Genomic DNA, 16,778 nt, shown 5'->3' on the forward strand with positions numbered 1-16,778 from the left:
ATGGACCCATTATTCCAGACTCCTTTATTTCTTCATCAGTGGCATTACATTTGCTACCTTCCAGTCTGTAGGAACCATTTTAGAATGCCATCGGATTTTAGAAAATGACAATTTGTGTGTTCACTGCGGTTCGTCAGGTTCTGGGGATTTATTGCCTTTTAGTATCATTACTTTCTCCAATTACTTGCATTCATTGTCGCTAACGTCATTCAGCTCCTCGTTCACTCATCATTCTGATGCAGGAATATGAAGTTGGCAATTTGCCAAGAAAAAAAAAAGCTTACAATTCAACTGTTCCTTACTGCGATACATTAACAATGTCATGCATCATCCTACAGTGATTTTATGCCCCATCTCATTTAGCTCAGGAGTTCCAACACAAGCTTGCAATCACTTCCTGGTATTTATTGCACACTCTTTTGTGGGTGAGTAGGTTATTCAATTAATCCAAGTGCAAGGTCTGACGGAACAAGATTCACCAGGTTACCTGTATTAAATACTCAAACTGGTAGATGCAGAGACCCAGCTCTGCCATACTGGGCTTGAAGAGCTCCCTTAGTCGATACTCCTGCATCAAACGCACAAACACACAAAACGCTTCTTCTTCCGGCATCTATAAATGAAAATAAAACAATGAAAATGAAAAGGGGACACATGATGTCACTCATGTACACTGGACAGGCAGCATCTCTGGAGAGGAGGAATGGGTGACATTTCGGATCGAGACCCTTCTTCAGGGAAAAATAGTCTCTACCCAAAATGTCACCCATTCCTTCCCTCCAGAGATGCTGCTTGTTCCGCTGAGTTACTCCTGCATTTTGGATCCGTCTCTAAATAACCTACCTACTTAGTTTCTGAACTGTACATACTTACAGTCCTGTAGACACACAGGACGATGACCCTGCTGTTTACTAGGTTAACTTTGTACACAGTAATATTCAAATGTCACGTGTGTAGAATAAGGTTTTTTCCCCCCACTGTGGATAAAATATTTGGACTAAAAAGTGTTCTAGAAATTCCATCACATCTTAGAAAGGCACAATCGAAACATTACAGTGAGGGGTACAACAGTGTATACGGAAGTATCACCTCGCAGTTCTTCCTGGTCTGACTGCATTAGGCACATTCCTCACACCAACCTCTTCTCCCCAACCTGCATGAGCAGCAGCCCCACAATGAATGCACTTCCTTGGCAATATCCAACTTCACGGTCAACCAGAGAGTAAGCCTGCCACAAAGTAAGCAAACAGACTCAAACACGAGAAAACTTCAACACACAAGCTCAGTGACCGAAAAACAAGCAAAACTATGTTGTTATTTAATTAAAACAGGATATTCAAAACAAAGGTTAGAGGTGATCCTATCAAAAGATAAAAATGAGTTGGGATATTTACTCATCTCATCATAATTGGGAACAGTTCACCAAATGCAGTTCTCTTAAACAGGCATGTTCATTGGAAAGGCCAGAGCATCTGCAGGAGAAAAGTGTGAAATAACTGTTTTTGATCTTTTCCTGCTAGTGTTTGGAGAATACGGGTTCTCAGTGTACTCCAGTGGTGCAGTTAGTCGAACCGCTGCCAGTTTCAAGCTGATCTGTGTGTTTCCAGGTTTCCTGCATCTATTATTTCGCTTTTGATTCTCTGTCCCTTGTTTAGTAATGGGGGAGCGGCACAGTGGTGCAGCGTGGAGTTGCTGCCTTACAGCGCCAGAGACCCAGCTCTCTACGGGTGATGTCTGTGCTGTTTGTACAGAGTTGCACATTCTCCATGTGATCGCGTATGTTTCCTTCGGGTGCTCCGGTTTCCTCCCACATTCCAAGACAAAGGTTAATTGGCCATTCTAAACTGCTCCTCGTATGCAAGGACTGGCTATGAAAGCGAGATGTCACATCCAGGTGTGAAAGGGATGATCGATGATCGGCATGGACTTGTTAAGCTGAAGGGCATGTTTCCATTCAATCTTCAATAAACCAATCTTGTGTGTGTATCTTTTAATTCCCCCATTAATAATTCTACATCCCACTGACAGAATCATTTTCTAACTTCAAAATTATAATATCATTAGCCACCCGATAAATTATTTTTCATGGATACTGGAATCTGAAATGACACTTCAATAGCCTGTTACTAAATAGTATTTTAAAAAATTAGACTTTAGATATACAGCGTGGAATCAGGCATTCCGGCCCGAGTCCAGGCCGTCCAGCAATCAAAAATGAAAAAAAATGAAATGATTCAATTTATTGTCATTGTCAGTGTACAGTACAGAGACAACGAAATGCATTTTTAGCATCTCCCTTGAAAGGGAGACACAGGGCGTCGCGGTGTGCCCGCGCCTGCCGCCGTAACATTCCATTACAGGCAAAGGTGGGTGAAGTGTCTTGCCCAAGGACACAACGACAGTATGCACTCCAAGCGGGATTTGAACCGGCTACCTTCCGGTCGCCAGCCGAACTCCTAGCCCATTGTGCTATCTGTCACCCCAAACACCAGCACTATCTTACACACTAGGGACAATTTATAATAGCCAATTAACATACAAACTCACACGTCTGTCATAGAGTGATACAGTGTGGAAACAGGCCCTTCGACCCAATTTACCCACACCGGCCAACATGTCCCAGCTACACTAGTCCCACCTGCCTGCGCTTGGTCCATATCCCTCCTAACCTATCCTCTCCATGTAACAAACTGTTTGTTAAACGTTGGGATAGTCCCAGCCTCAACTACCTCATCTGGCAGTTTGTTCCATACACCCACCACCCTTTGTGTGAAAAAGTTACCCCTCAGATTCCTCTTAAATCTTTTCCCCTTCACCTTGAACCTGTGTCCTCTGGTCCTCGATTCCCCTACTCTGGGCAAGAGACTCTGTGCATTTACCCAATCTATTCCTCTCATGTTTTTATACACCTCTATAAGATCTCTCCTCATCCTCCTGCGCTCCAAGGAATAGAGATCCAGCCTGCTCAACCTCTCCCTATAGCTCACACCCTCCAGTCCTGGCAACATCTTCGTAAATCTTCTCTGAACCCTTTCAAGCTTGACAATATCTTTCCTATAACATGGTGCCTAGAATTGATCAACAATACTCTAAATACAGTCTCACCAACGTCTTATACAACTGCAATATGACCTCCAAACTTCTATACTCATCTCCCAACCTCTATACTCTGGGTGTGGGAGGAAATCCAGGGAAAACCCATGCGCTCACAGGGAGAATGTACAAACTCCGTACAGACAACACCCGTAGTCAGGATCTAACCTGGGTCTCTGGCGCTGTGAGGCAGTAACTATCGCTGTGCCACCCCCATTACTAAACAATGGACAGGGACACAAAAGTGAAATCACAGATGCAGGAAATCTGAAGATACACAGATCAGCTTGAAACTGGATAAAGTAACTAATGTTTCAGGTTGTTGATCTTAATCATCTCTCTCCCCAAATCAGCTTTGAAATTATCTCAGGTGAATGCTTACAAGCTGTCTTCCTCAGTCTCTGGGCAAATAGCTTACTTTGAGCATTTCACATACATACAACTTGCATAAATTAGATCGTAATAAATTGTACATGCACACATCTGTGAATTTCTTGAATGGGGAATGTGGCTGCAACTATTTGCTACTTGAATGGGGAATGTGGCTGCAACTATTTTCCAGGATGGGCTGATGTACTATTCAACTGTCTTCTGGGGATAATTATATATAATTTTATTTTTGTTCGAGCTATTTGGGAAAATACAGGGAGGATTATTTTTTTTAAATGCTAACTGTTCATATTTTCCTCTCCCACATGCTAAATCAGGAAACTGAATACATTCCATTCCTGCCCATTTTCAATCACCACTGAGTGTAACATTCATTTACATGTTCCTGTCTCTAACAAGACTAAACTCTGGTGAGGAAAAGCTAGAGGCAAAGTCCATCTCTCACCTTCATGACATTGAACAGCACCTCTTGTCCGAGACTGTATTGACCTTTGAAGAAGTCATGCTCAGGGTAGGTCCGTGCAATGTCTCTCCGGATTAGCTTCTCACAAGGAGAGGTCATCTTTAGTAGCTCTGAATACTGGTTTTTCATAGGCATATCAGTTGCATTGCATAGCAACTGCCAAACAATCCCACGGAAATGGTGTGGGATTCCTTTCCGAATCAGCTCCTGGAAATAAATGAATCTCTTAATTTTTTTCCCTAATGTTTCCTATTACCATTTGAAACAACAGAAATCACAGTTGAATGAATGAATTAATAAGTTTATTGACCAAGTATTCACATACAATTAATTTGCCTTGGTGCTCCGCCCGCAAGTGACAACATGACACATAAAACATTAATAATAAAACATTGTTGATTAATGATTAATATCCTGCCATATAGTTTAGTTCAGGGGTGGGGAACCTTTTCATGGTAGATGCCGCATTAAGTTAGCTTTAATTTAATGTCCGCATCCAAGAAACTTCAATCAGATATACTTCAAAATGTACATTATTTTGTTAAAATAGCCCTCATGACTTAGTAATGTTTTAATTGTGGCCGTCAGTCGGGGAGGATTATTTTGTTGAATCTTCTTTTACTCTTTGGTATTTTAAATATACGTTCATTTTAAGGTTAAAATAAAAATAATAAAAGACGAACAAAAACATATATTAATATTAATAAAAGGATTTGTTCTACAAAATTTGGATTTATTCAAAAGGCCGCATTTAATGGCCTAGAAGGCAGCAGGTTCCCCACCCCTGGTTTGGTTTATTATTGTCTTGGGACAGTAATGTACGGGTGACGTTTCGGGTCGGGACCCTTTTTCAGAATGAAAGTAGAGGGGAGGGAATTGGAGGCAAGAAGAGGCCAGAACAAAGCAACACCGGCAACAGATGACCAAGGAAGGATGGAGCACCATTTTAAACAGGGGAGTTGCCAGGATACTGTTTACCTGTTATATATTGTGATATTTGGTAGATAACCAAAGTCCAGGAAAAAAAAACAAAATTGTACTCAAAATCAGACAGTGTCACAACCATCATGGTTTTGATGCACATTATTGATATTGAATTGGAAGACAAGGAATCAGGCACAAAATGTTGGAATAACTCAGCGGAACACGCAGCATCTCTGGAGAGAAGGAATGGGTGATGTTTAGGGTCAAGACCCTTCTTCATGGGGAGGACAGGAATCAATGGACACAAGAAAAGATGTTTAAATATAGAGTTGACAAATATTTTGTGGACCCAGTAGACATGTGGTAATGATAATGCAGAGAACTGATGGTGATTTATTGTGATAGGAAGAAAGCGAAGATCGTATGCATGCTAAATCGTATTATTTTTAAAAGGGATACAAGAAAATAAGAAAGTTGGGATTATATCTGCAAAAATCTTCTGCATGTTAACACAGCATGTTAAGCTCATTGTATCCACGAAAATAGCAGAGCTGCAGCTACAGTGGTGCAGAGCAGCACAATTTGAAAGCAGAAGGAAATGAAAGCTAAGATTGAGAAATCTTAAAAAGATTAATTGAGAAGATTGTTAGATATTGCGCTTTGGGCTAATGGAATCAAGGGATATGGGAAGAAAGCAGGAACGGGGTACTGATTCTGGATGATCAGCCATGATCCTATTGAATGGCGGTGCTGGTTCGAAGGGCCGGATGGCCTACTCCTGCACCTATTTTCTAAATGATTTACTGGAATGGTTTCAGGAATGCAGAATGTGGGCAAATGGGACTAACTTTGTTGAGCATCTTGATGGTCCACAGAGCCTATTTCCGTGCTGCATCACCGTATGATTCTTTAACTTGACACGTGGATGAACAACTTGCTCCTCGGATGTTTGCATCAATGTTTGAAATCAGGAAGCGTTTAAATACACCATTTACTATGATTAGAAGGGTAATAATCAGGTAGATTAAGACGAGCAACAGAGCAAATAAGCGTAACTGGCCTCCTTCTGGGCTTACTATTCATGTCATTGTTGCTGTGTAACGCTAGATTGTGAAATGGACTTAACCTGCAATTTCTGCAAATTGTCTGTCTCTGGTATTCACTTGAAGTGGGTTCAACTCCCACTGCACAGTAAAAAGAGTTTCCAGCATAAAAAAACCCCGTCTTTCCTTTGAATTGAAAGGAAATCTGAACACTGCAGACTAAAAATAGATTGAAGCATTCCAGGATTTCAAAACAGGAGGATTTGAATTCTGCTGGCTCCCACTCAAAATTTTAAGTCATTTCCTCTCTCTTTATCTGACCAACATTAACCCGGTATTGGTACAAAAAAAGGCTTGCTGGCTACTTTGGACATCAAATGTGTGTGTGTGTGTGTGTGTGTGTGTGTGTGTGTGTGTGTGTGTGTGTGTGTGTGTGTGTGTGTGTGTGTGTGTGTGTGTGTGTGTGTGTGTGTGTGTGTGTGTATGTGTGTGTGTGTGTGTGTGTGTGTGTGTATGTATATATATATATATATATATATATATATATGTATACACATATATATATATATATATATATATATATATACATATATATATATATATATACACACATATATATATACACATATATATACATATATATATACACACACACACATATATATATACATATATATATACATATATATATATATATATATTTATATATATACATACACACACACACACACACACATGTACATACATATGTATATGATCTATATAAATATATGTATATATGTGAGTAATGTATATATTAGAGTATGTGTCCATAAACACACACTGAACTTTTTTTTAGTTTATTATGTTGTTTACAGTGTACTATGTTTACATATTCTGTTGCGTTGCTGCAAGTAAGAATTTCATTGTTCTATCTGGGACATATGATAATAAAACACTCTTGACAACAGACGGGTTAAAAAGCTTTGCGCTACCCCGATGATAAACCTCACCCTCAGCAGTTTCTCTTTCTTTTTGCGCACTTCCTCCCATTCATTGATCAAGCGGCCCCACAGAATCCATGTGTCTTCTTCCAAGTGGCTTAAGTTGCTCGAAGCCGAGGAGCTCGACACAAGCGAGCCGCTACTGTTCCGCCGTGATCCATTCACCGACCGCAATGATTTGCTGTCTGCTTCCAGCAACCTAGCAAACGTTACAGATTTACAGACGATTACAAGCGTAATGGGATATTAACGCTTATAAAATATTCAGACCCAATCAATAATTAGCTCTGCATTAAGTAACGTAGCAAACAAAATGGACAACATTTCAGTGAGAATGATGTCTAGTGTCATCAGCAACAATCGAAAGCCAGCAGTTTAATAACATCAGAGAGGTGAGCATCAATAATTCAGAATAACACGTGGTTTAAGTCCTTCCTTATTCCCATCCAAACAAATCCCAAACTAAACGTCTTTCAATACTTGCACTATTTAAAGTCAAGTTGAACGCAGCAAACAGTTATTTCTATCTAAACATTAAATGTGTCTACATCTTCAGATCTGGGTATGGAGATAAGCAAAGCACAGAAATCAACGGTTCAAATGCATTTCAAACACATATTTCTGGATTTCCTATCACTTGCTGTCTAGAGCAACACAGCGTTAAGGGCCTGTCCCACTTGGGTGACCTAATTGGCGAGTTTAGAAGAGTTCGAAAAAATGACATGTAGAAGACCTCTTTCGACTATGCAGAAGACTAGCTTCGACTAGCTACGACTAACTTCGGGAAAATTGGACACCGAATAGTGGAAAGTGCAGACGACCTCCTTTGATCTCCTTCGACCTCGCTTCGACCTTGATGAAGACTATCTACGACTACCTTCGACTACCCTTGATTACCTACAACTAACATGCCGACCTACTACGGCTAAACCTACGATTAAAATAAGTATCGATTTTTTCCATGGCAACCTTTTTTTACCCGCAGGCATTTTTTAACATATTGAAAAAAACACCGCAACCTAGCTGAGGCCTCCAGTACGCGGAGACTACTCTCGAGCATGAAGGAGATTTACGAAGGTCTCCTACGACCTCGTGTCGACCATGCTGCGAGTACGAGTCGAGGGCAAACTTGCGGATTAGGTCACCCAAGTGGGACAGGCCCTTTACACCAGTGAGCCATGTAGCCAGCCTGAAGTAATGCCTCCAAGTCCATAACCTCAGAGTATCTACCCAAAAATCCTGCATGTTTTTCTTCTGTATCTATATCCTTGTGTTGTCCATTCCTTGAGAGAATCTCCATAAAATAAATGCACTCCATCAAAATCCTCATCCTTGCCAATATGGGCACTTGCTAACTAAGCAATTACATTCATACGAAGGGTCTCGACCCGAAACGTCACCCATTCCTTCTCTCGTGAAATGATACCTGTCCCGCTGAGTTACTCCAGCTTTTTGTGTCTATCTTCGGTTTAAACCAGCATCTGCAATTCCTTCCTACACATTCATAACCATGTTTTCCCTTCTATGGTTCAGCTCAGTTACAACCCACCTTGGATTGCCTTTTTACCACTCACCAATCCCCATAGCTTGCTGTCCCAGCTCCAATTCTTCCATCCCATCCCCAACTTTACCCCGGCATTCATCTCCTAATCCCCATGCGTCTCCTGTTGTCCTCTCAGTTCCCAAACACCATACCCACCCCTGGTGCCCGCGCCTTCTCCTATTCATCTGCACAGATGAATCCAGCATTTTTCAAGACCCCCTCTGTAAAAACACTGGCTTGTTTTCTGTTAAATTTTAGCTTTAGAGATACAGCATGGCCCACTAAGTCCGCATCAACCAACGATCCCCGCACATTAACACTATCCTATAGGGACAATTTACACTTGCACCAAGCCAATAAACCTGTACGTCTTTGGAGTGTGGGAAGAAACCGAAGATCTAGAAGAAAATCCACGTGGTCACAGGGAGAACGTACAAATTCCGTACAGATAGCACCCATAGTCGGGATCAAACCCTGGTCTCCAGCGCTATATGGCACATCTTGCCCTCACCTGTTTTGCTCTTCGAGCTTTGCCAGTAGTTCCAATTCATCTGGACTGAGGTTATCAGAAGAGGAAGAATCGGGGCTGACCGCAGGACTTGCCATGGGAACAAGGCTTTGCAGCGTTAGGGTCTTCATCCATCAGAAGGTCAAGAGCTGAATGGCAGCGAGATTTATATTATCTGGAGCTGAAAGAGTGGAATACAGTGGCGACAACCAATTAGTGAAAGTATACACTAGGATCAGCCGGATTATCGTACCAGTTTATAACTCGTCTTGTTGAGTCTCATTGCCTATACTAGTTCTCACCTAACAAACAGCTAACAATGGCCCGTTTCTTTTATTATCATTACTATTTTGCATATCTTTCATTCATTTGTTCTATATCTCTCTACATCACCTCTTTACCTCTCGTTTCCCTTTCCCATGACCCCGGGTTTGAAGAAGGGTCTCGACCGAAACGTCACCCATTCCTTTTCTCTAGAGATGCTGTCTGACTCGCTGAGTTACTCCAGCTTTTTGTGTCTATCCTTGGTTTATCATGAGATATTACTTGAATAGGTCAGACTAGAATAAGAGAAAAGATCAGCATTTATGTACCACTGCCAGCAATCTTGGAATCCAAAACTTTGACTTTAATCATACACATCAATCGCTAAACCTGCAACTTTTCCCAAATGCCTGTTCACCTTTGACATTTGTAAACAGCTTCTTCTGGAGTCTGAAGAAGGGTCCCGACCCGAAATGTCACTGATTCTTTCTCTCAAGAGATGCTGCCTGACCCGCTGAGTTTACTCCAGCACTTTGTGTCTATCTTTCTCTGGCGATTCAGGCTCCACCTAGACTTTTTAGTGCACGTGGATGGCTGGAAAGGTCTCCTTGGCTCATCAAAACTCTGGTAAGGAAGGGTGTTACTGGTTCAGCTTAGGACTTTTTTTTCCAAGGTGGTGGGAAGAATGGGGCAGGTGGGTGTATTCTTCAATCAAACTTTATTCCAAATTTACACAAAATGCTGGAGTAACTCAGCGGTACATGTAGCATCTCTGGAGAGAAGGAATAGGTAACGTTTCGGGTCGAGACCCTTCTTCAGACTTTATTCCAGGTTTTCTACATTAATGAATCACTGGACATTTGCCTTCGTGTAAGTGATGCACCAATCACCTCAAACATATTGCCCCTATTTTCTGAAGCATCTTGTAGCTACTGATTCATGGCTACGTTGATTATTAACATGGCTTCAATCCTAATGAAAGGGACTACTTCCTTTCTTAAAGAAGCTTTCACAATTAAAAGCTTTCACTTCCAGTACCAACAATTAAACTCTGCTGCTACCTTTCCATCTTGCATAACATAAAATAAAAAAAGTCAAGTGGATAATCACACAGATCATTCAAGGCCTTTTTAAAAACGGATATCATTTGAAGAGGGATAAAACTTTATAGCGGAGTAGTATTTTCTTAGGGCACATGAACAATTAATAGCTCACAATGTCGAAAAGCAGCAGGATATCACTAACATGATTCACACTGTTACAAGACTAATTTCAGTTAATGGTCAATTGAAGGTGTTTGGTTCTGTGTAGCTGACCATAATGCTCGACAGTTATCCAATTGTTTACTGCCAAATGATATATAAAGTGCATTCTTGCACTCCACAGAATCTATTGTACTATTTCATACAACGACTACTGTCATATTATCAGAGATCAGAATACTGAGTTATCAGAAGGCAGAGTTACATCTAATTGGTGTCAGGGAAATGAAGAAAAATAAAGAGAGAACCAACCACCTCCCACAGTATGAATAATCTTTCTTGCTTGCTTCACTTTGGCTATAAAGTGATTCTGGCAGAACCCGAGAAACCTGGAAGCAGATTGATTCCACCGTCTGCAATGAATGATGGAACAAAGCACAGAACATTGGCAAAGAGTCAAAGAGGAAGAACACATTAAATAGATTAAATCTTGTATTTAAAAAAACTTTTTAACTATGACTCATGGGAAGAAATAGTGTAAACAATTACAAGATGGATCATCTTTTCTCTGCTTTGATATTAGGCTCAATGCGACCCTCACACTTTTATTTAACTTCAGATCAACACCAGAGAAATTAATGGTCACATTGAAATTAAATAAAACTGTGAGGCTTTGCTTAACAAAGATGTAAGTGGTTCCTCTTCACATGCTTCAAGATCCACTTCCTCTAACAATCAGCACACATCACCTCCTCTTGTTTTTCACTCTGAGGGTTTTTGCTCCACTGAAAAGAACCAAAGAATTCTCCAAGACAAAGTGAGATATTGTAAGTGATTTCAAGAAATTATTGCTTAAGAAAGAACTGCAGATGCTGGAAAAATCGAAGGTAGACAAAAAGCTGGAGAAACTGAGCAGGTGAGGAAGCGAAGGAATAGATGACCTTTCTTCAGTCTCGACCCGAAACGGCACCCATTCCTTCTCTCCAGAGATGCTGCCTGTCCCGCTGAGTTACTGCAGCATTTGTGTCTATCTTCGATTTAAACCAGCATCTGCAGTTCCTTCCTATACATGTAATTGTCTACCCTGAGTTCCTCTCCCTTCAATGTGATGCAAGCGTGGGGGTGGGTGAGGGGGCAGAGTGCAACTTTCAGCATTCTCCTGAAGTGATTCACTTGTCCACATTGCTAACCTGTCTGAAGAAGGGTTTCTGCCCAAAACGTTGCCTATCTCCTTCGCTCCATAGATGCTGCTGCACCTGCTGAGTTTCTCAAGAATTTTTGTGTACTTGTCCACATTGCTAACCCTGTTGTGGGCCAGAATTCTGAATTAGCTGCACAAATGGCCACAGACAGCAATCAGTTGATGACCCGATTGTTGTCGAGATGCAATACACATCTATCTTATGCACGATTCTCTTAATGCCTTGTCAACAAAATGTTACCAATCACACGTTTGTGGAAGAGTTCCCAATTTCTCCATTGTTTTGTTTGCCAGACTGTTTGCTAACTTCATTTTGAAAAGTAAAACACAAAGTATTGTAGTAACTCTGTGGGGCAGGTTGCATCTGCAGAAAGAATGTTTAGAGATGAGATCCTTCTTCACAAGTCACTTTCAAAAGGTCCACTTCATTTACTCTCTCAACCAGCCTTGATCCCCCCCCAAATCAAATCACTATTCAGCTTTCTAAATTCCAGGGAGAGCTATTTATATCAGTCACTCATCTGCATAGGCCATCCAAATTTCTAGAACTGCAGTGCCTGCAGACTCTAAGAGAGTCCTCCAGGTGTGGTCTATTTTAGGGTTATGCAAGTAGTCTAGACCTGTAGATATTGTTCAGATTTCCACTGGCCTTTGATATTCTGCACTGGTACCTGCTGTTCTAATGGTTAATGTACATTGATACCTACGTCTTTCTGGACATGACTTAGAAAGAACCATTTTAGGTCTAAAGTGGAGATTCTTAAATTTACCTAGACTGAAATCCATTTTGTCATAATTTGCTCTTCCATTCAATTTATTAATGTCTTCTTGTAATTTAATGCTCTCACTTTCACTACATTCCAAGAAGTATAGACAGAGTGGATGTAGATAGGATGTTGGGTCTTGTAAATGAAGGCCATCACTATTTAAATGGTGTTGCTCTTTTAAAGCAGAGATGGACCAATATTTTTCGTGGCCTCGGAAGGCCCTGATAGCAGAATGTTTCAATAAAGGCTGAGGTAAATAGATAGTTGATAAGCAGATGGCTATCCATGATGTTGGCTCCTTTCCCAAGGCAGCATGGTGTAGATGGGATCAATGGATAGGGGGATGGAGGGGGAATGAAAGAGAGGGGAGGAAGCTGGTTTGTGTGATGGAGTCTACCCAACCATCATAAGACAATCTGTCCAGCTGCTGGTAACAGGGTGCAAGTTTTCGCTGAAGAGCCTTCAGTGCATTTACATCTATCTGTAAATAACGAGCCCCCACTTTGATACGGTCTCTTGCATTAATGTTCTAACATAAGTGGAGTGCAACCTCGATTCAACTCTCTTGGCAAAATAAAAGCTTGCATTCTGTTAGCTTTCCCAGTTATTTGCTGCACCTTACTTTGTGAATCGTACATTAGCATAGTCGGATCCATCTAGAATCCAATCACAGCAAAGATATACAGAGTGAAGCTCTCCGAAGACCAATTAACAAATGACATTGAATTTGTGGACCAGGGAAGCAAGCCTCATTTTCAGGTTACCTCTGTACTCTATTGTTTCGCTCATCTTAAACTATTTCCACTCTCCCATCAAGTGGGGAAGACCATTTCATACATAAAACAAGTGCAAAGTGAACCTAGTTTGAACACCAGTGCACATAAGTGTACATATTTCATAGAGTAAATTGTTGGCTTTTCTTTACACGTTCACTCTAAGCATAGACTCAGCTCCAACATAATAAAATATTGATGTGCTCTGGTCTATTTATATAAACCGAGAACAAACGTTCTCCATTAACCACTTTATTCCAGTTGCAGGGATGTTATTTGCAGACTCCGGTTAAATCCTTTTGTGCCAGATTGTGCTTGTAATGTTCACTGTATTCATCAGACAGCTGCTAGAGAAACAACCAGGCAAAACAACTGCTTCAAGCTTTAGAATGGACCAATAATTATAATGCGAGTCAAATATTAGAGTAATAAAGCTTAATATACCAAGCTCCCATGGCAAACAGTGGACTGGTGGCTACAGCTCCATACAACCAGAGCTCCTGATGTCAAATTTCAAAGGAGGGTTAATAAGCGAGCCTTTATCTATCCCTTCTCCTTCATCACTGGATCCAAATCGCAGAATTCCCGACACATAACCACGTGGTACTACCAGGGCCAGCTGCCTTGTAACTCCAGTGAAGTAGTTTCAATCCTGATCTCGGTTATCATGTGAATACGGACTTTGCACTTGTCCCAGCGCATTTGCATTTCCTCTGGGTCTTCCAGATTATCTTTGCACACCAAACACACGGTAGAATCTAAGGGAGTTAATGGGAATGTGGAGAGAATAAAATGAGATGAAAGTAGGATCTGTGTAACTCGCTGGGTGGTTATTGTAGACACATCGGGACAAAGGGCCAGTTTTGCTGCTGTATGACATTGATTAGCTTCCAACCACAGGACATCAAATGCCCATCGTCAATGTCTGGTTGGAGATTACCAGTTAATATTTTGTCTTGTCTTTTCAAGTATTTGTAGGAAATGGGGATTAATGTCCATTTCCTATTAAATATTTGGATAAACAAGAGACAAAATAATAACAAGTAATCTATTATCAGAGCCACCAGACCTTTGGTGTCTGCAGGCCAGATTGAAAGGTTTCAGATTTAATTTATGGTTCATTTGGGAAGTGGGAAAGAGTGTTGGGCAGGGAGAGAGAATATGGTCAAGTGTGAACCTTAAGCGGCAGCATCTCTGGGGACAAGGAATGGGTGATGCTTCAGGTCGAGACCCTTCTTCAGACTGAAAGCTAACCCCTAACCCACTTTCCCCCATTGACATCTTTTATAACACTATGGTCTACAACATGCGGTTTCTTACGAATGGAATTATTGCATTATAGCAGAACTAAATGCAATTATCCTGTCCAATAATTGTCCTTGTAAAGCATACATTATCTGGTCATTATCACTTTGGTGCTGGAGGAAGCATGACAAGTGTAGATTACTTCTTTGCTTCTGACATTGCAACAGTGACTCATACTTCCTTGCGTTTCACAATTCGTATCACAGGTACAGTATCCTCCGTACATCACACTTCAACAAAGCTGCTCTTCAGCTATTAATTGGATATGTGAGAAGCTTCAGGTTCCAGCTTGCTGCCTTTAAAAAAGTGTTTCAAATTATGATTCTCCTCATCTACAATATAAAATGCAGATCCAGCAGTATGGGGTGAGTCACAATATATTGCAGTCCCTGAAATGGGGACATTTTAAATGATTTTCCTTCATTTCTGATGGATGATGAAATTATACTGCAGAAATCTGTTATGTCATTGTCTTCACTACAAAAGTAAAAAGAGAAGTGAAAGGCCTGGATAGAGTGGATGTGGAGAGAATGTTTCCACAAGTGGGAGAGTCTAGGGCCAGAGGTAATAGCCTCACAATTAAAGGACTTTCCTTTAGGAAGGAGATGAGGAGGAATTTCTTTAGTCAGAGGGTGGTGAATCTGTGGAATTAATTGCCACAGAAGGCTGAGGAGATGTCAATGGATGTTTTTAAGGCAGGCATAGATTCTTGATTAGTACAGGCGTCAGAGGTTATGGGACGACGGCAGGAGAATGGGATTAGGAGGGAGAGATACAACAGGCATGATTGAATGGCGGTGTAGACTTGATGGTGCGAATGGCCTAATTCTGCTCCTATCATTTATGAATTTACGAGTCATTTCATCAGTATTTTTTTAATTAAATCTTTTGGAATAGATAAATGCAACACTGTCATCACGATAGTAGAGTTGTTACATTAGTGTCATAGAATTTTGTGACTGCGAAGCCACTTTAGTTTGTGAGATGATGTGTTCTGAGTAGGGGGAGGGGGTAGTACAAAAGTAATACTGTTGGTCCTTGGTGGGTAGAATTTGGGAATTTTGCTTATTATATAAACATCTGCCAATCTAGCCGCTTAAGGTTCACACTTGTCCATATTCTCTCTCCCTGCCCAACACTCTTTCCCGCTTCCCAATAGAACACCATAAATTAAATCATGAAACCTTTCAATCTGGCCTGCAGACATCAAAGGTCTGGTGGTTCTGATAATAGATTACTAGTTATTATTTTGTCTCTTGTTTATCCAAATATTTAATAGGTAATATTAAATGTTGTGTCCATCTAGGGGTTAGAGCAGTGGTTCCCAACGTGGGGCCTACGCCCCACAGGGGGGCAATTTGATTTTTAAGGGGGGCAATTGAGCGCGACTGAGGAGGTCTGGGTACAAATTTTCGATTTTTTTTTTTTTTGGATTTTCCATCAGGTAAACATGTAGTTTATGTTTCAGATGTTATTTTGAGTAAATATTTTTTTTTGGGTAAAAAAGGTCTTTATTGTGTAGTTGTTACATAATCACCGCGCCATCGCTCTTCATGCACGTCGCACGAAGCGCGCGGGGTCATGGGAGAACCTTATTTATTGAATTGGATTTAGAAATGCGATTCAAAGAGCTTTTGCTAAGTTACTCTTATAATATCTATTTCCTCTGTTTTCTCTCAAGGGAAAGCAAGGGGGGGGGCATCAGGATTTTAGAGGTGATTAGGTGGGGCATGGCCAAAAAAAGGTTGGGAACCACTGGTGTAGAGTCTCTGATTCGCAAAAGTAAGTTTTTTTTTCTCCCGCAGGTTTTAGAAAAATAAAGGTCTTCAACTAAAAATACTAAAGGCTTTATATTATATTTGTTTAGATTATCATTGCATGAGTGTAAAACAAAGTAATTGCTTGTCAACTTCAATAACAAAACTACCAGGCTATGTACTGATGGGATAATGGTGCACGATTACATGGGAAAGAGGACCTCCTCCCCCCCCCCCCCCCCAGATAGTTTTAGATAGATAGATGTCCTAAATGTGGAAGGAAAACTAAAGTGTGGTTTTTAATTAATTTACAAAAGAGAGGGCCGTGCAAAGTGTCATTCAAAGGGAGATATAGAATGGAATGATAAGATCAAAGGAAGCAATATTAAACATACAGTATTTGAAAGCAAGTAAATAGTTTGGCCTGAGAGTAAAATTTAGAGTTATTTAGAGCAGCATAGGAAAAAAAAAAGGAAATCTGACCCTTATATTCCAATCCTCACTAGCAACAGGAACATTGCCAAAGGTCTACAAAACAGTTGATGTAAAATCTTTGTTTAAC

The 16,778-nt window shown here is 40.7% G+C and overlaps 1 protein-coding gene across 10 annotated transcripts in view; it reads right to left on the minus strand.

Moving 5' to 3' along the window:
* Window positions 1–16,778, minus strand: part of LOC129714372 (EVI5-like protein) — an 88,782-nt gene that overhangs the window by 50,413 nt on the left and 21,591 nt on the right. For 7 of the 10 annotated variants that reach the window (XR_008726343.1, XM_055663928.1, XM_055663929.1 and 4 more), the window contains 5 exons: window positions 8,951–9,128; window positions 6,906–7,095; window positions 3,929–4,153; window positions 1,154–1,228; window positions 488–613 (listed from right to left, as the gene is read on the minus strand). Coding sequence is in view for 9 of the 10 variants with exons in the window: in XM_055663928.1 (XP_055519903.1) it covers window positions 488–613; window positions 1,154–1,228; window positions 3,929–4,153; window positions 6,906–7,095; window positions 8,951–9,078 (744 nt within the window). In the remaining variant the exon portion in view is untranslated. Of the gene's footprint in view, window positions 1–487; window positions 614–1,153; window positions 1,229–3,928; window positions 4,154–6,905; window positions 7,096–8,950; window positions 9,129–10,728; window positions 10,827–13,835; window positions 13,913–16,778 lie in introns of all 10 variants that reach the window. The other 3 variants (XM_055663931.1, XM_055663930.1, XM_055663932.1) reach the window with 3 other exon arrangements.

This window comes from Leucoraja erinacea, chromosome 39 (assembly GCF_028641065.1).
Source record: "Leucoraja erinacea ecotype New England chromosome 39, Leri_hhj_1, whole genome shotgun sequence".
NCBI lineage: Eukaryota > Metazoa > Chordata > Chondrichthyes > Rajiformes > Rajidae > Leucoraja > Leucoraja erinaceus.